The 24,860-nt window shown below is 48.4% G+C and overlaps 1 protein-coding gene across 2 annotated transcripts in view; it reads right to left on the bottom strand.

The window, feature by feature from the left end:
* Ankrd33b (ankyrin repeat domain 33B) overlaps positions 1-24,250 on the bottom strand; it is a 63,898-nt gene extending 39,648 nt beyond the window's left edge. The window contains exon 1 of one of the 2 annotated variants that reach the window (XM_035439158.1): positions 23,918-24,250. In XM_035439158.1, coding sequence (XP_035295049.1) covers positions 23,918-24,250 — 333 coding nt within the window. Of the gene's footprint in view, positions 1-23,890 lie in introns of both variants that reach the window. The other variant, XM_027400071.2, reaches the window with a different exon arrangement.
* Positions 24,251-24,860: the final 610 nt, after the last annotated feature.

Here is a 24,860-nt window from a genome sequence, read left to right on the forward strand (position 1 = left end):
TTTGCCTGCTGCTCATGGCTTCAAGAAACCCTGGAAATGCTACTGTTTATGGTAGACACCCTCTTTCTTTAGCCAAAGACATTTTATTTCCTCATGGGTGATATAAATATTAAACACAAGTACTTATAAATTGATCACATCAAATAGAAATACATCATTTATATATAAAATAAATAAGATGAAAATGTATTATTTAAAAAACAGCAGTTTACTGGATGAGTATATAGAAGTAGACCTCTCATAGCTCCCATCCCTCATGGAGGGTGGGGTCCTGCCAGCCTCAGTGGTACCCTGTCATTGGCACCTGTTCTAAAAGTAGGTATTTGTTTGGCACATTTGCAAAAAATAAAATAAAATCTGACTATGCCACACACACCTATACTCAAAACATTTAGTCATTTGCGTACCTTTTCTTCTTCCAACAACCGGAAGGCTGGGTGGATGTTTAACAAGAGAGACTAGCAGCTGATTCAGGAAATACACAGGGCAAATGTGCTGCAAATGTCATGTACATGTTGCCACCTTTAAAACAACTAAATGAAAAAGCAGCCATCAGGGCACCTCACGCCATCCGAGAGATTCCCGGGTTCGGCAGGTTAAGGCACTTGCCACCAAGTCTGATGACCTGAGTTGTCCTCAGACCTTCACACTTGCACCATGACATTCACACACAGGCCATTTTAGTCTAAGACTCGCTAGTCAGAGAGTTTCAACTCAAGAGTCATTTGTTTACAAGCTGACAGTGAATCTGTGAGCTGGTACTGTCTTCACCTCTAGCTACTTCCGGTTACAGCTGTAACATGTGTCCCTTAGGCCCCTGTAGACACGGACACATGGAAGAAGTTGATCACATACCTCAAACACTTGCTTTCTAATACCTGACACAGTGTCTGACCTAGGGAAGCTTCCAGAGTAGAGCTGTGAAAGACCAGCTTTGCTTTTTTTTGTTTGTTTGTTTTTGTAAAGAATAATAAGTTAATAGCTAAAGTTTTACCCCCAAAACAAGGATAAAGACCAAGTAAAATACATGCTTCTGTAAATTAAAATCTATCACCCAGGAGAAAGGATCTGATTCAGCAAAGCAATACTGTGTTAGAACAACACAAATTTTACTTTTCAGTTTGTAAAATCAAACTAGAAAGTTGAGATAGAAGCATGGTTGTGAAGTCAAGAAAATGTCATTTATCTTGCCCGCGGCAGAGCACTGAAGACAGAAAGACAGACGGACATGAGGGGAGGGGGCGCTAAGAACACCTTTAATCCCAGCACTCGGGAGGCGGGGCAGGTGAATTTCAAAGAGTTTGAGGCCAGCCTGGTCTATAGAGCTAGTTCCAGGACAGCTAGAGCTACACACAGAAACCCTGTCTCAAAAAAACAAACCAAAAAAAAAAAAAAAAAAAAAAAAATGTCCTTAACTACCAGAGAAGCTGAAAAGGCAAGGTAAAGAGAAAAAACAGAAAACATCCAGCACTGAAAGGCATGGACAGACAAGGGTGGGAGAGCTGGCGGTATGTATATCTGTGACTTTAATACTCCGGCTTCTAAGACCAGAGAATCCCAAGTTTGAGGCTAGCATGGGCCACATAGGCTACAAACATGTTCCAGATGCACGCACGCATGCACCCACCCACGCACCATACAAGGAATGAGAATAACACGTATGAAATAATGCTGATAGGTGGTTGGGTCTGACTCAGGAGGGGAAAGAGAGGGTTAGGAACAAGAAACTCCATCTGCCACAGCAGCAAGTCATGAACATCATCCCAAACTGATAAATCAAGACTCATCATGAGTGAGCAGGTTCCCTGACAGAAAAGCATTCGGTCCTTGACAGATGAAAGTGAAAGCGAGAACGGTGGAAAGTGATCCATCACTCTAAGCGGCAGCCAGGCAAGAGGTCTGGGGCAAATAACTGCTGCTTTCCACCACAAACTCATGGGCTTCTAGATGGTTTTCTAAATGCATGTGTGTCTCTTACATTAGAAAAATGGGGAGTTTAAAAAAAATTAAAACACAGGAATGAGAATGCAAATTTGTAGGGATGTGGGTACAGCAGATGACTCTGAAGAAAAAACTTTAGAGGTTAAGTGTTAAAAGAAATGACCTGGACAATGGATTGAAAATGCAAGCAACTTTGGGGGGAGGGGTGCTAGTTAATGACTGAGTAATAAAATCATGTAAAAGTCAGGGGTGGTGGCACATGCCTGCAATCCCAGCATTCACGAGGAGGCAAAGGGAGTGAGATTTCTAGAGTATACAGGATAAACATTGTGAACTTGTCACACACACACACACACACACACACACACACACACACACACACACACTCACTTACACACTCTCACATACATTCTCTCTCTCTCTCTGTATGAAAGTGTATGCCTCCAATCCCAGTATTTGACCAGCTGCACTGTGAGTTAGAGACCAGCCTGAATTACACAGTAACTACAGGACCAGCCTGGGCTACAGAGTAAAACCTTATCTCAGAACACAAAGCAGGAGAAAACACTTAAGGAACTCAGTAAGATGGGTCACCAAGGAGAGGTGCTGGCTACCTAAGTTCCATCTCCAGGACCCACACTGTAGAAAAACAGAATGGGGTCCCTGCAGGTTGTCCTCTGACATCCACATGTGTGCCTTGCATGCATGGCATGCATTCCATCCCCCTCCCCACAGGCACACAAAAGCAAACATAAACAAATGTTTAAAAACTTAAGAGCAAAAATAAATGTACAAACACATACATATACACCTATATCCTAAAATAGTTTATTAATCAATGAGACAAAGAAGTGCTTGGAGGACATAGAAACAATTAATTCAACAAATAAGTGTACTAGACCAAAAAAATTATATATATATATATATATATATATATATATATATATATAAAACCATGAATGAAACTGTCAAAAGCAAAATTAAAAGGCCATTGAAGAACAGCAATCAAAATGCACAGTAAACATGGGTTTATTTAAATATCTACGGGAGCATATTAAATATCAGCCTGAAGCATCAACAGTATAATTATGATATTAAAATTATAATTATCCAAATGGGTAAAGAACAGGATAACCAAAGACCAGCAAAAAGCTAATCTAATAAGCATGTGTAAGCTACACAGCAGCTCATCAGCAGGCAGAAGGTAAATTAAAGCATTAACGAGATGCCAAGTAATCAACAATGAAGACAAAACATCAGATCATCACAGAAATTACATTATCCAATTTCTGGTTCTGGGCAAATGCCCCCAGCCCCTCTGGGGGAGGAAAGTAATGCTGCATCTTTTCCTAGCATCTTAAGCCCAAAAATGAATCAATAAACATACAGTCATAAAGACACTAGGAGGAAATTCCCATGGCTCCCTCTATAACCCTGGCTTAGAAAGAGTGGCTTGCAGCTCAGTGGCAAACCCCAACCCATACAGAAATGAGTTGACTCTGGCTGTAGGAAAATTAAATTCCCCTCAGCAAGACTGTGCCAAGCAAACCAGAAACTGCAGGCTTCAGCTGCAAGAGAGGGCACCACTCAGACACTCTTTTCCTAAATAAAGGTGACTAATATTTTCTGAAAGTTCCACAGCTGAGTGTGGTAGTGCATGCCTTCACTGAGAGGCAAATGTAGAAGAACAACCTGGCCTACAACAGTGAGTTGCAGGCCAGCCAAGCCAGCTACATTGTAAAACACTGTCTCAACAAAACAAAAATCCTAATGGAGACATCCACCTTCCAGCTAAGCAGGATTGGCAGACCCAGGCCCCAGGAAGGTGAAATCCCCGAGACCAGCTTCACACTCCCATCCTAATAGCTGTTTACTCAACTAGGCTACAAGGCACAGAAACCAGGCCGGGATGATGAAGGTTATTACTCACAGATCCTGAGGAGAGAGTGGTACTCCCTTGCAGGGTCAGTGAGGAGGGAGGAGCCACCCAAGAAAAGCACACTTAGCAGTCTGAGCAAGCTGGGATCCAGAGTGTTACCTGGTGGTTTGACTGAACTGGACTGGATCATTTGGGGAAAGCACAAAGCAAATCTCAGAAACTGGCTGTACTGGTCTGAAAGAGTCGTGATGATAAGCATGGCGGTCCCTTTAGGGGGAGGCAGTTTGTCATATGTGCTGTCTTGGTCAGTACATACTAGGTGACAATGCAGTAACAAGCAAGCCCCAGTCCCAATGGCTTTGACAGGCATCTCCTTTTTGTTGTTTTTTGGAGGGTTTTTTTCTTTTTTTAAATTTATTTATTATGTATACAACATTCTGCTTCCATGTACATCTGCACACTAGAAGAGGGCACCAGATCTCATAAGGGATGGTTGTGAGCCACCATGTGGTTGCTGGGAATTGAACTCAGGACCTCTGGAAGAGCAGCTGGTGCTCTTAACCTCTGAGCCATCTCTCCAGCCCCCAGGCATCTCCTTGGTCACACTAAATGTCCAACTCAGGTTGGCTCTACCTCTTTTCCATGGAACTTTTTCAAAGGCACTTGATGGTGGATTAGACTCTACCCAAAACTGTAGGCCTCCTTGAAGAGGGAGAAGAGAAATGACCCCACCCAACCCTGGTGAGGCCTGGGCAGCAGAGGAGCATGGGAGCATGAAAGTTCACATGTCTGTACTTTTGAGAGGGGGAAAAACTCCTGCAGGGGAAAGGCAGGGATGATCTTGGATGAAGCTCAGGTGGGGGTCATGACGAGGTCCCTCAGGAGACAAATCATTAAATCAGAAGCCTTTTCTTGCAACGAAAACTTCACCACCACCACCCCCCCCCATGCATTTCAGCAGGAGAGCATCTCCCAACTCCTTAGACAAGCACACACTGATGGCAAGTTGAAAGCCAGCAACCACGTGGATAATGTCCTGGCACATGTAAATGTATGGGGAAAGGCACACATTTGCACTGTGAAGTCCAACACCAGGAAACATGAGTCATGCCCCGGGAATGTAAATGTATTGGGAAAGGTCCACATTTACCCTGAAAAGATCGATATTTGAATCTGGCTCTGACTACCGGAGATAGACAGTCAGCAACTTTCTGAATTATGCATCCCAGTGCCTCGCAGGAAAACTGTTCAGCACTAAAAGACAGATGAGAACTGTACTCTGATCTAAATGTCATCCTACAGAGTGTTTGGGAAAGTGAGGGAAGAAAGCCACACACACACACACATACACACACACACACACACACAGAGGCACACCGGTACAGCAACAGGAGCCCCTGGCACATGATATTCTCACATTGCATCAAATCCCAAAACAGTGGTTTCTAAGCAAGCAGAGGTCACTGGCTGTGACACCATCCTTCCTTCTCCACATCCAGCTATGTTATCACAAACTGTCACCTGATGGCAGAGACAGAAGCAACTCTGTAATGGCAGAGGAGAGGCAGTACTACATGGTGAGGCTAGAACTTCAACCCTGTTTTCTACTTCACACACCCCTGTGGTCACCTGTCACATGCCACAGCTCAAGGTCTCTCTGGGGGCACCAAGGAAAGCAGTCATCAAGCATGCCTGGTGCACTGGGCAGCCAGGTGGGCCTGTGGGCAGCAGGCTGTAGGATGGAAGAAGGCATGACACCCACAGAGTGAGTGCTTTCTTGTCTCAGAGGTCCACATGCTACCCTTCCCCAGACCAAGTGAGGTGTCCTCATTCAAACTCACAGTCACACCCTGAACCCTTGTGTGTCCCACAGCAGTGGTCACATAGCTGGGAGCTGCTACCATGGTGACTCCCCAGTCCCTTCTGCCCTTGTTCCTGCCAGTGTCCTCGGTCCTCCGCAATACCTCCTCCAGCTGGCTTATTCTAGAAAAGTCCAAGCTCTCCCAATCAGTTCCTTCTAAAATGGTCTTTCCCTAGACTTGGAAAAAACACGGTAGGTTTTTCTCCTGCTTCAGTCTTTAACCAAGGACTTCTCCCTCGGCAAAGAGGGGAAGTTTCAACATGAACCGAACACCCAGAGACCCCATCACTTGCCTGCTTGTCTTCTGTTCTGAGAACTCACCATCCTCCTCCAGGAAGCAGTTCTCATGTTTTACTTCGGCATCTCAGTAGTCACTCCTCTCCCAACAGCACACAGACTTCATGAAAGCAGCCAGGGACCCTCTGCTCAGCACCCTTCCCACCAGAACTGCCCAACACAGGTACACACGCTCAAAAGTGTTTGCATAATAAATATGGTAAACCCAAAAGTCAACCGTATGAAAACTCTAGCATGTTTATGCAAGTCCTTTTCGGCTTCAAGTACTACCAGCTATTAAAAATCCCTTTGAAAGAGTCAAAAAGCGAATGTGTGCCAGGGACACATGCACATTCACCAGTGCATGCTGGTGAGGAAGGAAGAGGACAATTCAAAGGTAGCATGGGTTATATAGTGAGTCTCTCTCTCTCTCTCTCTCTCTCTCTCTCTCTCTCTCTCTCTCTCTCTCTCTCTCTCGGTAAAAGATAGATCACACAGTCACAGTAGGAACGAAGCCACAAGCCACCTTCAGCTTCTGGCTAGCTCCCTGGTGAGCTATGTCGTCACTGAGCACATGCTGGCTGCCTCCACTTGTCCTCAGTACCCCTCACTTCGAGCACTGGATAAATTCGGAAGGGCAAGAAGGAAATCTGGAGAAATTTACAGAATTAAGAGTAGAGGTTTTAAATTTCCTTGGGGTTAATCCCCTCAATTCAGAGTTTTGAAAATTCATTTATTCTGTCATACTCCCTAGAGGAATAGTCTAGTGTCAATATTCAAAACAATAAAAATTCCAAATAAAAAGCAGCTGTGTGCCAGGTGCCATGGCTCATGCCTTTAAATCCAGAACTTGGGAGGCAAAGGCAGGCAAATGTCTATGAGTTTGAGGGCAGCCTGGTTTGCATAGAGTTCTGGGCCATCCAGTGCTACATAGTGAGACCCTGTTTCAAAACAAAACAAAACAAAACAGGAAAAGAAAAACAGGCAGCAGAGCTTACATGGCCAGGAAGCCTGATTATGAGAGCATGTGCCAGAAATGTCCTGAAGAAGCCAGTAGGCAGTTTCCTACAATGGCATTTACATTAACTTTCAAAAAACAGTATTCTCTCAAAGTCATCCTGGGTGACACATGACCATGTCTCAAGAAACAAAGTGCACCAAGGAAATTTCAGAAAAAGAATGACTATGTAAATAAAAGCCACTTGACCAAACTGCTGCTAAGGAAGTGGCAGAAGCCGGGCAAGCAACTGCTCCTGAGACCGAGTTCACCCTCTAGAGCATCACATGTACCTGCTCTAGCTTAGGGACTCTCATCCCAGGCTGTGTCCCTATGGAACACTTGACAGTGTCTAGACAGCGTTAGCTGTCACTACTGGGGAGCAGGTTTATCCTATCATCTAATATGGGAGTGTCAGGACACTACTAAACATCCTACAAAGCTGAACACAGTCTTCTCAAAAAAGTTGTGGGGCCAAACAACCCAGAGTGCCAAGCTTGGGAAATCCTATTCTATTTTTAAACAATGACAGCCATGAGTTAACAATGCTGTGACTTAGATTTTGAAGACATGGTGACTTGAGAGTAATACACGTGCAAAACCAGAAAAACAAAAACAAAAACAAACAAACAAAAAAAACCTACTCTGTGTTTTGAGTTGGGTCACTTCCCAGGTTAGTAATACCTTCCTTTTTAATGCTAAATAGCAGCAGCAGCAGCATGCTACAGCCCCTGACCAAGAGGGAGACAGCTAACAGTGCAAATGCATGCTGCCAGCCTGGGGTGCTTGACAGGCTAGGTATACATTTTCTTGAGGGAGGAGATAACTGGTTTTGAGACACAAGTCTCACTTGGTAGCCTCGACCTCACTATGTAGCCCAAGCTGGCTTCACAACCATCCTCCTTCCCCCACCTCCCAAATGCTAGGATTACATGAGCCACATGCCTGGCTTAAAAATGCACCTTGAATTTGTGGCATTTTAAAGTTGTGACGGATTTGTCATGCGTGACCTCATCATACAGTAAGGAGCACTGTTATTTCGCAAAATCAAGAGCCACGGACAACAGAACACAGGTGCCCAAAGTTTCTTAAGCCAAAGCACATGAACATAAAGAACACACGCCGAGTGTTGGACTGGGGGAGGGTGTTCCTGGCCGTGCTTTCAAGAAAAAAAAAAAAACTAGCCAACCCTTAGTTATAAGTGAAGCATAATGAAAACCAAGGTGCAGAGGGTCCAAAGTCAGAAGGGAGTTGGACAATGAAGGACCCAGAAGCCATTCACAGGCAGGGGACATCTGAGTGTGCCTGCAAAGTGAAGCCAGAGAAAGGGCTTGTGTCCCAAGACTGAACACAGGTGGCACTGAGTGTTTATGGCATGGGGGGGGGGGGAGGACAGACCACCCAGCTTCTGTGACAGGAAGGGAAGCTCGGTGGACACTGAATGAAGCTGAGTGACCACTAGAAGGCAACCTTGAAGGAAGAGACTCCAACAACAGTCCTGTTGACAAAGGTTGGACTTGTGGAGGTAACTCCAGATGTGAGGCAGGGCAGATTAAAGAGCAGGGGGAGAGCATTGTGTAAGTGAGGCCCATCAAACAATGGGCGCCCAGATGGAAAAAAATCACTTTGAGGGACATAACCAGAGCCAGATAAAAATGTACACTTCGGTGCAAGAAGAAATAGCAAGGCCACCAGGCACTGTGGTGCATGTCTGTAATCCCAGCCCGTGTGAAGTTGAAACAGAAAGACCATGAGTTTAGGGTCAACCTGGACTACACGGGGAGGGGGAGGGCATCTCTAAAAAAGAGAGAAGGGGGAAGGGGAAAGAAGGGGGAGGAAGAAGAGGAAGAGAAAGAAGAGAAGGCAGCAAGGTATGCCCCAGTCCAAAATCACCAAGAATTTTTAGCAGTCACAGCAGAGCACTGGCCCTGGTTGCACAGTCCACACCCACAAGCCTAGAGAGGCAGCAGCAACATGGGAAATAAGCGAAACAGGGAGAAAACCAACCCCAGGAATTCTGCTGACCTAACTGGTAGTGAGACCCTCAGGACAGCAGCTGAGGCTGAGCAGGCAATTTCTGGATGCTCGAAGGCTTGGCCAGCAGATCATACAGCTAAGACAGAATTAGTCAGGGCTCTCCAGAGACACAGAACCAATAGGAGGTTCAGACATAGGGCAATTTATTTTAAGGAATTGGCTCACATGAGTGTGAGGTCTACCAAGTCCAAGACCCACAGGGCAGCCCTAGAGGCTGAAGATGGGCAGGAGTTCACGCAGTGATGCTGTTGGGTTTCAGTCTGTCTGTACTGTACTGTGTTATGTTATGGGTGTTGTGTGTGCATATTCTTGTAGGCATGTGTGGGTGTATGTGAGTGCACGTGTGCATGTGTGTACATGTAGTGGAGATCAGAGGTTGATATAAAGTGTCGCTCTCAAATTAAATATTGAGTTTGCTTATTTGGCTAGACTGGCTGGCCAGTTGGGTCCAGGGAGCTACCAGGGATGCAGACACACAGCTTCCATGGCCAGCTTTCACACAGGTGCTTGTGTGGCACACACTCTACTCACTGAGCCCTCCCCTAAGCCCTGCTTTTGTTTCTGTTTTTGAAACAGGGTCTTACTCTAACTCAAGCTGGCCAAGAACTCAATATGAACTTGCCCAAATCCTCCTACCTCAGCCTCTCAAATGCTGGGATGGCAGGCTAGAGCCATCATACCTTGCAGCACTGTCATCTTGAGGCAGAATATTTTCCGAAAATTTCTAGTTTTGTGTATGAAGTTCCAATTGATCAATGAGCCCACTCCACGTTATGAAGGGTGACTTCTCTGAGTTAAAGTCAACCGACTACAGATACTGACCCCAGTTACAAAGTCCCTGTAAAACAATGCCCAGACCTGTGTCTGATTAACTACATCACTATACCACAGCTAGCCCAGCTGATTCAGGAATGAGCCACCACAGGAAGAAGAGACTAGACCGAGGAAAGAGCCTCAGAGGACAGAGATGGAGGTCTGGAGACCAGGTGGTCTAGGAGGGACTGGGAAGCAAGCAAGTGGGAAGCCAAGAGACACATCAGGCTGCAAGACAGATGCTGCAGAGGACAGACCAAGGTTTCTGACCAAGACCATTTTGGGGAGTGGTTGTTTGGTTTGGGTTTTGTTTCAAGTAAAAGTGACTTTCAGAGCTGGACAGGGTTGAACACTATTGTAATCCTGGCACTCATGAGGGTGAGGCAAGAGGATTACTTCAAATTTAGGGACATTTGGACTACTGGATTAGTTCAAGGCCAGTCTGTGCTACAAAGCAAAACTCTGTTGCAATAATAATAATAACAATAACAATAACAATAATAATAATAATAATAATAATAATAAAGGAAGAAAAAGAAAACTGGTTTGGAAAGTCATGCACATATAATTTTATGCATGTGTTTTCAAATTGCATGTCTCTTCTGCAGCAGAGACACTCAAAACACACAATGCTTTACTTGTCCCTTCAGCACCCAGTGCTGTTCTCATAGCAGAAGCTTTGGCATGGCCTTTCGGAATGCCATCGCTCAGCAGTGACTTTTCCAGTGTCACTGAGAAACGCAGACGCTTCCTGCATTTGCTGGTGTGCACATCACACACAGTCTAACCCACTGCAAACAAACAAAACCAGCAAGAACAACAGGATGAAAAGTCTCCACCCTGGGCTAAAGCTAGGGAATAAAAAGAGTGCCTTCAATGTTGATGACCAACAAAACTGTCCACAGGACTTTAGACCCTGTGAGTGACACAGCCTCTTACAAGCTAAGTAGGCTTCATCTTTTTAAAAGCACCCCAAATGCTTCCACAACTCCCTGCAAAGGAACCCAAAGGATTCAGATTTGTTTATCCACAAAAGGAAATTAAAGTTGAGTTTTTTGTTTGTTTTGCTTTGTTTGTTCTGTTTTTGATACAGAGTTTCTCTGTACGACAGCTCTGGATTTCCTGGGAACTCACTTTGTAGACCAGGCAGGCCCCAAACTTACAGAGATCCACCTGCCTCTGCCTCTGCTCCCCCACCCCACCCCAGGTGCTGGGGTTAAAGGCATGCACCACCACGTGGTTATTATTAAGAACAAAGTCACCAGTTTCCCTAGTTGGAGTGTCTTCGAGAATCTATTTACTTTTCCTGATCATGGGGGTGGGGGGCTGGAAGCCCTAACTCCCCTTCCCCACTCTAATGGGACTCTCTACCTCCCAAAGACCCCCCCCCCAAGAAGACAGCTCTGGGCTGTGTTCCCCAGCTGTGTGATGGCTTTCATGCGATAAAGAGCACAGTGTAGGGCTAGAAGATAGCTTGGTGGGGAGGAAAGCGTTAGCTATGTAAGCAATGGAGCCTGACTGTGGATCCCGGCACTCACACTAACATCGGGAGTGATGTGTACACATCTGTAACCCTGGTGCCAGAAGGATGAAGGACACACAGAGGCAGGGGGACCAGGACTCACTCACTGGCTAGCCAGTCTAGCTGAAATGGAGAGCTTCAAGTTCAGTAAGAGACCCTGGCTCAAAAACTAGGGTGGAAAGTGATCCAGTAATGGAAGGTGGCACCCAACATCTGTGACCCGTCTCCACATGAACCTACACAGTAAGTGCACACTTGCAAATGAACATGTACATGCAAACACAAGAACCCAGGGTAAGCTCAACGCAGTCCAGCTGGTGCCTTTGGGGGGGGTGTTCCCCACCATCACAGCCAACCAATCAAGGCCTGGTTCAGACCACCATGGAACACAGAGCATACAGACGACAAAATGTGCTAGTCTCTCCTTCCCCTGCCCCACAGTGTCCACCGAGGGCCTTAGAAACTTTTGGAAAAACGCTGCCCCCCCCCCCCGCCTGCTCATGGCATTTGTACTCCAGAGAAAAGGTAACCACAGTTCAGCAAGCTGTGTTCAAATATTAACTAGGTGAGAGACGCTGACTTCTCTGCACCTGGAACTCACTTCTCAAGCCCACCCATGTTCTCAAGCCAGAGAAAAGAACCTAGCACCACTCCAAGCCAAATTGGAGGGAGAGCCAGGTCAGCGTCAGCTATTTTTAGCAGATGACTATTGTCCCTTGAATTGTCAAGTGGCCGTGCTGACGGATTAGACAGAAACTGCATAGTGGGAGGGGAGGGGCCCTTTTGAGCTGGCACTGTGCCCCCACACTGAAGTCAAACAGAAGGTGAAGGAAACTTCTGAAGTCTGCTGCAGCCGCTGTTGACCCCAACATCAGACCCAGGACGGGCCAGAACCACCTCCCCCAAAGCTGGAATCTTTGCTCTGACTTGTACTCAAGGAAGATGAAAAGTTGTGGCCATCACTGACAGGACAGCTGCAGTCCCTCAGAGATCCTCCCTCTGGATGCCTCTGGCTACTTCCAGGCTCATCTGCTTACCACAGCAACACCTCAGTCCCTGCTCGCTGTGCAGCCAGATAAGTGCCACAGCTGCTTCCTCACCTACCCCTTCCTAAGAGGACAAGAGTCCTTGGCATGTGGGTGTGCACATATTACCCTCTCTGTGCAACCAATGACGACCTTGAACTCCTGGTTCTCCTGTCCCTACCTCCAAAGTGCTGGTATGACAACCGTTTCACACCAGCGACGTCTCACACTGCAGCCCAGACTGGCCTCCAGATTCACAGCAGGCAATCCTCCTGCCTCAGCCTCAGCCTCTTGAACGCTGGGATTACAGGTGTAAGCCACCACAGCCAGCTCCATTTCCTTAATTACCCTTTTTCTCACTTAAACATCTGCTTGGCTTCCACCTTTTCTCAGGGCCAAAGTGCAGCCAGCAATACTGAGAAACAACCTCGATATTGATTTGCTCATAGCAGCCATAGCTGCCGACTGAACAGCTACCACTGGACTAAAGTTTCCTATTTAAGGAACTCGAGTATCCCCCACGGAAGCATGGGAAGGTGCTGTAATTCTCACAGACCTTTCCATGTTAGGCCTACAGTACAAAAGACCAGGTGCTAGTGAAGGCGCTTCCTGCCGAGCCTGACAACCTGGTCTACCTCCGCATCTCACAGAAGTAAGGGAGAACTAAGTCCTCCATGCGGCTCCCTGACCCCCACACAGGCACCAGGGTACACATGTACCCACACACAAAGAAAACAAATAAGTATAAAAGGTATTTTCAGGGCTGGAGAGTGACCGGGCCACTAGAGGCACTTGTCGCTCTTGCATAGGACTGGGCTTCATTCCCAGGGTTCACATGGTGGTGGCTAACAACCATCTGTAACTCCAATCTCAAAGAATCCAAAGCCCTCTTCTGACCTTCAAGGGCACCAGGCACACACAGTGCATATACATATATGCAGTCAAAACCTGCATACACACAAAATAGTAAAATAAATCAATCTTTTAAAATATAGTTTAAAAGAGTAGATGGCTGTCTCTGAGCAGATCTCCCCCGCGAGCGCGAGCGCGCGCGCACGCACGCACGCACAGCAGCCAGAAGAAGATCTGGGAGAGGGGGTACAGGCAGGATACGATGGAAAGATAAAGATCAGCACTCAACTGTAGCTTCATCCCTGTTCTGAGCCCCCATAGCACAGTATCCAGCCGAGACAACAGTCATGGCAGCTGGTGAGAATGGCCAGAGGATGGCTGGCATCGAGTAGTAAACGATGCCTGAAGCAGAGCATCATCTGTATCCAGCCATGTGGGCTGGAGTGTCCCTTAGTGTCCAGAACACAACGCCCTGGGTCAGCAGCCTAGGGAGGCCCGAGACCCTGCACATAAGAAAGCTTCTGCTACCCATACTCTGAGCCAGGTTCATTTCAACTACATCACCAAAGGTCAAATCAAGCAGAAAGTGAAGGTGACATCAAGGTAGGAACCCCCATTAACGTCTTGAAATAGTTAACAGGCCCACAGGAAATTGCACTCTTCAACGCTTGTCCTTGATGCCAGTACCCTGCATATGACACAACAGCAATACCAGGAACTTGACATTGCTCCAAACCACGTCTTTATTCAAACTGCACCTGTATTGCAAGTATGTATGTGTGAGGGTGAGTGCATGTGTGTTTAAGGGAATATGTGTGCATGTGTGGTGTTCAAAAGTACGTGCGTATACACATATATGAAAGTGTGTCCATGCATGTGTGTCCTGGAGTGTGTGCATGCATGTGTGTGGGGGTGTGCACATACATGTGTGTAAGGATGTATGCATGCACTGTGTGAGAGGATGTGTGCACACATGTACATGAAGGTGTGTGTGTGTGTGCCTATACGTGAGGGTATGTGCACAAATGTGTGTGTGAGGGCATGCGCATGTCTGTGTTTAATTCCACTACAAGCAAGGTGCAGAACTGTTTCATCCTCAGTTTAGAATTCAGGCATCTGTACTGGCCTGCCCTGGGGATTCTGGCAGGATACGCCCTCAGCTTCAGCCACTAAGAGCACCACCTGTGCACTCTGTTCCCTTTTAAAAGGGTCCTGCCCACCTCCCATCCACCTCTCTCTTTTCTTTCTCTCCATCTGTCTCTCTCTCTCTCTCTCTCTCTGTCCCTCTGTCCCTCTTTCCTCTTTCCTGCTGCCCCAGAGGCCAGCCCCCCTTTCCCCTTTCCCCTTTTTATGATCCCTTTCCCTAATAATAATAAACCTCTGCTTGAACCCTGTCACATGGCCTCTTTCTCTCATGAGCTGCTTTTCTTAAATTACAACACTCAGGGCTTCTCCAGTTGTCTGTCTTTAGCAGCCTTGCCTTCTTCAACCCTGAGTCATCCTCCATCTCTACAGCCGCACTATTCAATAGTGTTACAGTCTTCAATAAGCTCTTGTTCACTCAGTATAACTTCCCTGTCTTCCTTCCCCTACTCCCAGAACTGGATACTGACCCCAGGGCCCCCCACGTGCTACAAGAGATTATCACTGAGATGCACCTCTCTTTTCACTTCTTACTTTGAGATAGGGTCTAAGTTGCCCAGGCTGGCCTTGAACTTTTGATCCTCCTGTCTCAGTTTTCTCAGAAACTAAGATCACAGGCTTGCACTATGAGGCTCAACTTCTCTATTTTAACCAACTTCATGGAAGGACACTTTCCTAGCATATGTGAGGACCGAGTTCCCAACCTCAGCATCACTAATTAAAGAAACAACAACTACATATTGTTGAAGGAATAGGTACTATACATATTATACCCTTAACTGACAGGAGATAGATACTACCGCCTCATCATCTACACTCCTGTCTGTGCCTCTCTCTCAGCTGAGACAACCCAGGACAGTTGTTGGGAACCAAACTCGGCTCTTCTGGAAGGGCAAGAAGAACTTCTAACCCACAACCCATATCTCTAGCCCAAAATTCTTAACATTTTACCTCATCTAAAATGCAACCTCTTGAGAGCTACAAAGAGGCTCTGTGGTCATACTCCCAAACCGCCTTTCCCCATGTTGCTCAGATCTCTGTGGCTCTCCTCCACCCCCATCTCTGCCTAGGTCTTTCTCTTAGTATTGCTAGGTATCTAGTTAGGTATCAGCAGACTTGACAGGCATTGGGTATGGACTCCTCCCCCTCATAAATTAACACTATGTTAAACCAAGAACTAGAACAGTAAGACTCAAATGACCAGTCAAAGGAAAGGGACCTGAGTTCCATCTCTGGCCCTGGAAGGAGATATGACATTCTGGACTTCCAGGAAGGTCACCAACTGATCAGTATCTAGCACTGATTCCAGGAATCTTGACTCCTTCAAGATTGCTATCTAACAGAAGACTTTACAACCATTGCTCCCTCCTATAAGAGTCAATCCAAGCATACCTATCAATCATCTGACAGGAAAATGGCTATGGGGAAGGCTATTCCAGAGACGTTTGAACTAGTATAAGATCTGCCTGAAATATAAGCTGGGAAATGGCCATTCTAGCCACTCTGCATGCTCACCCACTGAAAGTATTCTGCTCTGCAAGGGTCTCTTTGGCCACTGGGCAACCTCACCCTCTGGGAATGATGCAACTTATTCAGTAATAAATTCCACTTATTCTCTACACTGTAATCTGTGTCTCTCATCTGAATTCTTTCCATGGAAATCAGGAAGCTAAGGGAAGGCCAGAGAAAGATCACGATGACATTGATGACACATATGCATTTGTGTGTGCATGTATACACACACGCACCCACTTGTGCGCACACACAGCAGACTGCCTACAGGAATTACTTCCCAACCTTCTTGAATGAAACACATTACCTTAGCTTAATTCAACAACTTCTGTTTTCTTCTTATTCTTTTTAGTTAAAAAAAAAGATAACATTGTTTTACATAAGGGATTGTTTTGACTTACATATGCCCTGTCGCTATGATTTAGAATTACTACCCCAATAAGCTGAAACAGTGATCCACAAAAGTTAAAAGGGAGGGTTAAAGTCAATCCTAAGCAAAAAGACTAAGGTCTCAGCATGCCCAATCTCAAGTTATACTATAGAGCCATAGTAATAAAAACACAAAAGCACAAAAACAGACATGTAAATAGACTAGAGAACCCAGACTTCCATCTACACAACCACAGCCCCCCAATGCTTTACAAAGACAGAAGACACTGAAGAGAAGACTGTTGTGATGAAGCGAGAGGGGAACCTTGGATTCCATGGCAGGCGGGGGTGACCAAGGCGGAGGGACAAACATGCCAGGCTGGCAGAGCTTAAGTGAGAAGTTTTATTAGAAAGGGAAAGGAGGGGGAGAAAAGAGGACAGGGGAGAGAAGAGGGTGACAGGAAAAGTTCTGCCTGCCCCAGGGGAAACAGCGGGAAGGCAGGAGCAGAAAGAGGGTATAAGTGGGAGGAGGTCTGTCGTTTAAAGGGGTCCTTTGCACCTGGGCTGACCAGGGTTTCACCTGAGTGCATTCTGCCAGGTGACAGGAGCAGACCAGCATAATGCCTGAATCCTTACAAAGACAATTTCAACAAATGGTGTTGGGAAACTGGATGTCCACCTGTAGAAGAAAGGAACTAGACTCTCATCTCTCACTGTACAAAAATCAACTCCAAAAACCTCATGCAAAACCTGAAACTGCTAGGAGAGACGGCAGAGAGTGCACTATAACACACAAGCACAGGTGAAGATTTCTAAATAAGGATCCAGCTGATGAGGAAATGAAGCCGACAATTGAAAATGGGACCACATGAAACCCAAAGGCTTCTGCACAGGAAAGGAAACAGCCAACCAAGTGAAGCAGCAGCCTACAAAATGGGAGAAAACCTTTGCCAGCTACACATCCAACAGAGGAGAGTAGTACCTAGCATCTCATGTGATGGTGCCTGTGTGACCCAGTCAGAGGACAACTCGGGTCATCAGACTTGGCAGCAAGCACCTCTATCCTCTGAGCCTTCTTGCCTGCCCCATGAGCCAGACCCACTGTTACCAGCTATAAAATGAAAGGGGACTATATGTTATCTCACTATAAAATGGACATTGAGTGTTCCTCAAAGGTCCATGTACAGCAACTGCAGGTCTGCTGTTAGCAGCTATGGCAGCTAGGCTCAAGAGCCGTAGCCTAAGGAAATTCTGTTCCCTCGGACACCAACTCTTTCAAAGCTACTAAGGAAACTTATTCAAATCTTTGTCCCACTAAAGAACTCAAGATCCAAAGGTTGAGGTAGAATCTTGCTTCCCAGAGAGGCTGAGTAGCAAGAAACTCAAGAAGTCCTCATGCTTATTCTCACCACTTCTCCACCTGGCTCCTCCCTACAACTTCCTGTCAGCCTCATGACTGCAGGTGAATTTTATTTAATCAAACACATCTTTGCATCATTAAATGTTCCAGAGCATAAACAAAAGTAACACACCTTAAATTAATATTCTACAACCCTCCTCCATCGTATGTTCCCACCACGATGTACCTTGCAGCCACAGGCCCAGTACAACAGGCCCAAGTGACTGAACACAAAACTTTGAAACTGTGAGCCAAAATAATCCATTTCCTGGTGCACACACCGCCCAGCGTGTATGTGGGCAGGACCAGAACCAGAAGACAGCATTCTCCAGTCGGATTTCTCCTCCCATCTTTATGACAGTTCCCAGGATTAAACAAGTTGTTAGTCCTGTGTATCCAGCATCTTTACCTGCTGAGCCATCTTGTCAGCCCCTTCATCTGTTCAGAAATAACCACCCCCTCATCACAGCCTCCTGGGAGCTGAACTCAAAATCAAAGGTTGTTTCAGTGACCTAGAAGTCCCAGGCATCCTGTAGACATGGAGGCTGAGTTTGCATCATTAAACAACTCAGAAAAGCCAATAGAGAGCCACCCCCATCAGCACAACCACACTGATCAAAGAGGGTTGCCCTCAAACCATGACCACCTTAGCTCCCAAACACTTCCCCGTGAACTCAGACATACACACGCGCACATCGCTGCTCAACAGCTAAACATACAAAGAAAGGTCTGGGATTCGATGAAGACACCCAGGAGAGAGCATATCATTGTCCTAGACTTAGCCTCATCTTCCCTCAGGTAGGCTGACAGCAAGAAGAACTTCTCCCCCCCACCTTCACCTCCAACTTCAGAGGGAAAAGCCTATTTTCTGCACTTGAACTTCGACCTGTGGCTTTCTTCCTTTCTTCGGCAGAAGTGGAATTAAACCTGGGCCAAAATGTCCCTCCTGGAACCTGCATGTGCCCAGGAAGCCAGCAGGGCCAGCCTGCTGGAGGGTGAGTGCTCATGAGGAGCAGAGATGAGTCATCAGTCGAGGCCATCCTGGCCTTGCCATCTGCAGCTCCCCACCAGCTGGGTGCAGCAGACAAATGGAAAATCTAGCCACCCTCAGCAGAGAGGTTACTATTGAACCCCTGGGGTTTCCTAGGTGTGACTTACATGAGTAAATGTCTCGTTGGGCCCTTGGGTTAGAAGTTTGGTAGTACTCTAAGAAATGGTCAAACCATTAAAGGGTGGGGCCCAGCATGAGGTTCTTAGACCCCCGAAGGTATGTGTCCTCAAAGGGCACAAGAGGACACATTGCAAGACTGAGGGACCTACTGCTGAAATGAAGTAAGCAACTTCCTATACCATGGCCATGCAGCCACGGCCATCCAGCACCCAGAGGCAAAAAGTGACAGGCCTGTTCCAGCCTGGGCTGGAAGCTGCACAAGTATGAGCCCAGATGAATATATTCTTATAAGTCAACTATCTCAAATGTTTTTATTGTAGGTACACAGACTAGCACATGTAACACTACACAGCCACAGATAACTGATATCCTTATATCTAAAACATAAGCTCCTCTTACTGATGCTAGGACTGGACACATCCCCAAGGTCAGTGGAAGAGGAAGAGCTGGCTACCTACCACAGGCCCACTTGAGCTGATTCACTTTTTTTTATTATTAAGTATTTTCACTTATTTTACATACCAACCACAGTTACCACCACTGCCCCATCTACTCCACCACCATGCAAAAAAGGGGCAGGCATCCAATGGGAGTCTACAAAGCCTGGCATATCAAGTTGAGGCAGGACCAAGTTCCTCCCCCTGCATCAAGGCTGGGTGAGGCATCCTACCATGGGGATTGGGTCCCCAAAAGTAGAGCTGATTCACTTTTAGTGCAATCCATAGGGTTCCCAGTACAATGCTATGCAATGCCCACTTCTGTCCTTCCCCACGCTTGAAGATGAAACCAAAACAGGAACACCGTGGACCAGGGAAGTGGCTCAGTGGACAAAGCATTTGCCACACAAGGACCCAAGTTTACCCCCCTAGGACCCACATAAAGCCAAGCTCCATACTACAGGCCTACAATCCCAGTCCTGTAATGACAACGTTCCTACGACAAAATGGAAGGCAGGCAGGAAAATCTCTGAAGGTTCATGGGTCACCCTGACATATACCGGAGCAAAATAAGAAACTCTGACTCAAACAAGGTGGAAGGTGAGGAAGGCCTGAGGTTGTCCTCTGGCACCCACACAAACACTGTGATGAGAATGCCCCCCCCACACACACAAACCTCACAAACAAGCATACCCACATAGTGCTTACATACCACACACACACACACACCGGGGGGGGGGGGATCAGGGGAGACTAAGAGGGGAAAAACACATGAACACCTCTTCTCAAACAACAAAGCAAACCTCTCCCTGTGTGCACTGGCCCCTGGCAGAGGCCGGAACCCACTCTCCTTAGTAACTAGCAAAGACCTGGAAGCGCAGCTTCTCTGTGAGTAAGCCAGTTTCTATGCACACACAGGACATTCGGGGCCTAGGAGGATGGAGGTTTGTGCATGAATTCCAAAGCAGTGACCCTCACTTTAGGGAGAGGAGATTCCTGCATTCAAAATAAATCCTTCATTAAAAACTATGCAACTAATTTCTCAATTGTATTTCAAGGGAAGGTGGTGATCACACCCAAGTTTCTGTAGAACAGGGGATTTCTACAGAACAGAGTGCATAGGAGGAAGCACCACACGCTGGGGGGCTTTGCTGTGCTGTTGTTTCCTGAGATTGCAGCATACAGATGCACTTTACGATTAACAGGCATAATTTGGCCCAGGTGTCTGACATCAAACCGCCCTTCCATGACACCAGAGTCCAAAACCACAGCACTTGTTCAGTGATACTGGAAACTTCTGTGATAAATATGTAAATGTTATGCCGGGTGTTGGTGGCCCACACCTTTAATCCCAGCACTCGGAAGGCAGAGAGGCAGGTGGATCTCTGTGAGTTCAAGGCCAGCCCGGTCTCCAGAGCGATTGCCAGGATAGGCTCCAAAGCTACACAGAGAAACCCTGTCTTGAAAAACAAAACAAACAAACAAAAATATGTAAATGTTGCACAGTAAATCCCGAGATCCTTCTGTCTCTTCAGCAGCAAATTTTCATGGCCAGCCACATCCTCTAGTCTCACATGTATTCCTCAGCTACCTGTGGCTCAGGCTGGAGCTGTTAAGAAGCCAGCTGTTGAGGGTAACATCAACTTCAAAAGCCTCTACGGTAGCAGCTGCCAATCTTCCTAACACTGTGACCCTTTAATACAACTGGTCATGTTGCGGTGACCCCTACCCATAAAATTTTTAGTTGCTACTTCGTAACTGTAATTTTACTACTGCTACAAACCATAATATAATTGATATGCAGGATATCTGGTATGTAACCCCTGTGAAAGGCTATTTGACTCCAAAGGGGTCTCGACCCCCAGGTTAAGAACCACTGCTTGCCGGGCGTTGGTGGCACACGCCTTTAATCCCAGCACTCGGGAGGCAGAGGCAGGTGCATCTCTGTGAGTTCGAGACCAGCCTGGTCTACAAGAGCTAGTTCCAGGACAGCCTCTAAAGCCACAGAGAAACCAAACGGGGGGGGGGGGGGAGGGGAGGGACACTGCTTTAGAGGCTCCTGGGAAGCTGGCCCTAAGCAGAGGCACTTACGAGCTATCACCCACTGTTAATGCAATCATCCCACTATTATTCCACCAAAAGGTCTTGGACCTGCCTAAGGTTTTCATTAGGACAAATGATCAACCCCTAGACCAGGCTGGGACATTGCTCCTGCTTCGGGACCTTCATCCTTCCCCCCCTCTCCTTGCTCCAGTGACAGCTGCTGACAAGTGACCAGCCTATGGACAATCTCCACCCTCGGTGTCTCAACACATGAACTACCCTCAGCCAGCTCTGGGCTGAGATGGGAGCAGGTGGAAAGGCCTCCCAGAGAAAGTACCCTTAAGACCGAAACCTGCAGGTGGAAAGGAAGTGAGTCAGTCACGTGACCATCAGAAGACACTTAAAGCACCACAGACCAGACTGGCCAGTGGCAAGCTGACACAATTCCCCTTATTCCTCAGCCAGCTAGGGATGGCTGGGTAATCACCTGGCCTGGGTGGCCTTTCTAGCCTTGGCTCCCACAGCCTCTCCTCCTCTCCACTCCAGGCCATGACCAAACCATAGTGTAACCGCCACCACCCCCATACTCCACCTGCCTGACCAGAATGTCTTCTGCCACCTGACCCCCCCGCCCCCCCAAAAAAAGTCTCTTTGCTTTCTCCTTAATAGCTACGGGTAAGAATGTAGTCTGATGCTTTCTCCCCTCATGGCACACAGAACATGGGCCCAGGCCTCTGACCTGGAGATAAAAAGCCCAGGGCCACTTCCCGAGGGTCCCAAGGGGCCATCTGATGGGTTCAAAGAGGCGGAGACACAAAGCAGAGCAAAGGTGACTATCTTCATAACCAAGGGAAGAAAAACAGAGCAAGAGAAAGTTTTACCTAGCACAAGGGACACAAGGCTGAACCACATTCTCTTTGGAATGAGAGAGGAGCAATGAGGGAGTAACGGGGTGGGGTGGTGGGAGAAGGAAGGTAAATGAGACCCCTGTGTGCCAGGCTTCTGCAGGCTAGGGACGGGACTGCACTTCAGGCTCACAAACCACTTAGACGGGACTGTCACTGAAGGTTTGCTATGCAATAGGAAAACCGGAACTGCTGGAGGGGGGCGGGGGCGGCACCGGACTCCTACCTGGCCCTTTCCGACCTCTGTGCAGGGGAAGGGCTCTACGGGGGTCCTGGAATTTGACCTACCCTGCTCAAGTATCCCGTGCATGGTTTAACTTCCCAGCTTTCCTCGCTGCCTTCAAACTTTTGGCTATTGTTTGTCTGTCCCTCCCCCTACAGAAATTATAATAAAATTGAGGAGGCCAGTGGCCACTCACAGGTGAAGGCTTCCCCAAACACAGACCCTTCGTCACTGGCGATACTTTCAAGCTGCGGCTGTGCTTGCTCAGGAAGAAGAGGTTTCTACTGAGAACACCTGACCCGGAAAACTAGCTTAGTTAAACTGAAAGTGGAGCAGAGAAATAGCCCCCTGAGTCCTCCTAGAGCATGCCAGCTGGAACAGCCACCACAGGGCACCAGGGTGGTGCTGCCTTCATCTATAGGTCTTCTCCCTGACATATCACAAGCACAAACCATTCCTCCAAGTTCCATGCTGTCGGGTTACCGAAAGCAGAAAATGACACACTGGCTTCACATTTGCCTAAATCTGACCCAGACTGCAGCCTGGGGCAAACTACTGCCTACACACAGCCCTGAAAATAAGCCAAAGGCACGGGGTCACCACGTCCCTACATTAAAGCGCTTACTTTCTGTCAGCTGTGACTCGCGAGCAGAAGCACAGACGTCCCTAATTTGTGCAGGGCTGAGTCTGCAGAAAGCCCGGGGCCTCCGGGAACATGGAAATCAGGTGAGGTTGTTTGTCCACCCAGCAGAGACTAATGGGGGCACAAGCGCAGCGGTCACTTTCCTTGTCTGTGTTCAGTGACAACAGCCCTCTAACTTTCTCTTTTCCGTTTTGAAACTTGCTTGCTTTCTCTGAGCCTTGGCACAATTAATGGAGAACACCCCACACACACACACTTCCCTGTCTGCGGAGCTCGCGCCTGCCTGAAGGGTGGCTGTGAGGGCTCGCAGGTTTCGGCCCGCAGCGGTGACCCACAGATAAGGCTAGCTGGTCGCCGCACGGGCCACTAGGAGAAGCAGGGAAGACAGGCCGTAAGGAAAGAGAACTGTAGCTTTCAACCCTAATTCGGACTCCATCGTGCTAGGCAAGGACAGCGGGAGAGAACGAGGGGACAAATGAAAAGTGGTCCCCTGCAGGGGAGTAGAAACAGTCACCTACCTGGGATCTGGGGAAATGTAGCAGTCAGTGAGGAACTGAATAGACCGGACCCCCACCCCCCAGCCGAAGACATCAACACTACCAGCGCGGGCCTCCAGGGAGAAATAGGGGATCCCCGGGGCGGTAAGGGGACCGGGACGCTTTAGGAAGCTGGGTCCGGCCATCTCCCGCCGGCTCCACACCTGAGCAGAGCAAATGGTGTCCCATTATCATACGCCACTCGGGAAGGAACAGAACGCTCTGAGCGGCAGTGGATCCAGAATTGGGGTGGCATGGAGGTCGGGGCGAGCAAGGAGAGCGGAGGGGACCCAAACCCGAGCTTACCCGGCCGTTGCGGTCAGTCTCTTGTACCTCCTCGCAACTCGGCCCGCGCTGCACTAGCGCCCGCAGCAGCCCCACGTCGTTGGTGCAGGCGGCGCGCAGGAGGGTCGCCGCCTCTGGGACGCCCTCCGGGACGCACTCCGCGCTCACAGCGCCGCACTCCTCCTCGCCTCCGGGAGGGTAGAAGGAATCGTCTGATGCTATGCTGTGGGTGTCCGGCAGACTCGAGAAGTCCTCGTACTCCTCGTAGTCCCCTGGGTCGTCATCCCCTGTCTGCGCGCCCCGGGGTGGCGTCGGCGACTGCGGGGACGACAAGCAGCGTGTCCCGCCGCCCTCCGGCCCGGGCCCAGCCAGCAGCACCATGCTGGAGGCCTAGGCGCGGGCCGGGGGCTGGGGTGCGGGTTAGGGGACCCGGACTCGGGGCGAGCCCCGAGGTCACCGATTCTTGCCCCTTGCGTTCGCACAAGAGCCAGGGGCCCCGCGCGCTCCAGCCCGGCAGAAAGCGGCGCCAGGCGGCTGCGCTCCCGAAGCAAAGTCACTGGCGACTGGAGAAAAGCCCCTGGGGTGGGAGGAGCCGCGGGGGCTTTCCCTGCGCGGCCGGGAGGGGTGGTATCTGGACAGTGGGCGGGGCGCCTTCCCAGCTGGAGTCCCGAGCTCAGCGGGGGTCCTCTCCTGACCCCGCCACTGCCACCCGACCACTTTGTCCCGGAGCAAGGAAAGGCAGCGCAGGAGAACCCGAAGCTGTAACTCGAGAGGCTGAAAACCAATGTGAGGGACAGCGGGCGCCCCGCCCCGCCCCTTCCAGGGCCGCTCCCTGGGGACCCTGGTGTTGATCGGGTCCCGGGACGCCAAGGGCTGAAAGGGTTTCCAGCGTCGGAAAGTACCGGCCCCTGGAGACCCGCCCCCTTCTCACTGCCCCCAGTCCACCGTAACCAGCCCCCGGACGCGAGGAGGGGCAGTTTCTCCTGCCGCT

Source organism: Cricetulus griseus, chromosome 2, assembly GCF_003668045.3.
Source record: "Cricetulus griseus strain 17A/GY chromosome 2, alternate assembly CriGri-PICRH-1.0, whole genome shotgun sequence".
In the NCBI taxonomy this organism is placed as follows: domain Eukaryota; kingdom Metazoa; phylum Chordata; class Mammalia; order Rodentia; family Cricetidae; genus Cricetulus; species Cricetulus griseus.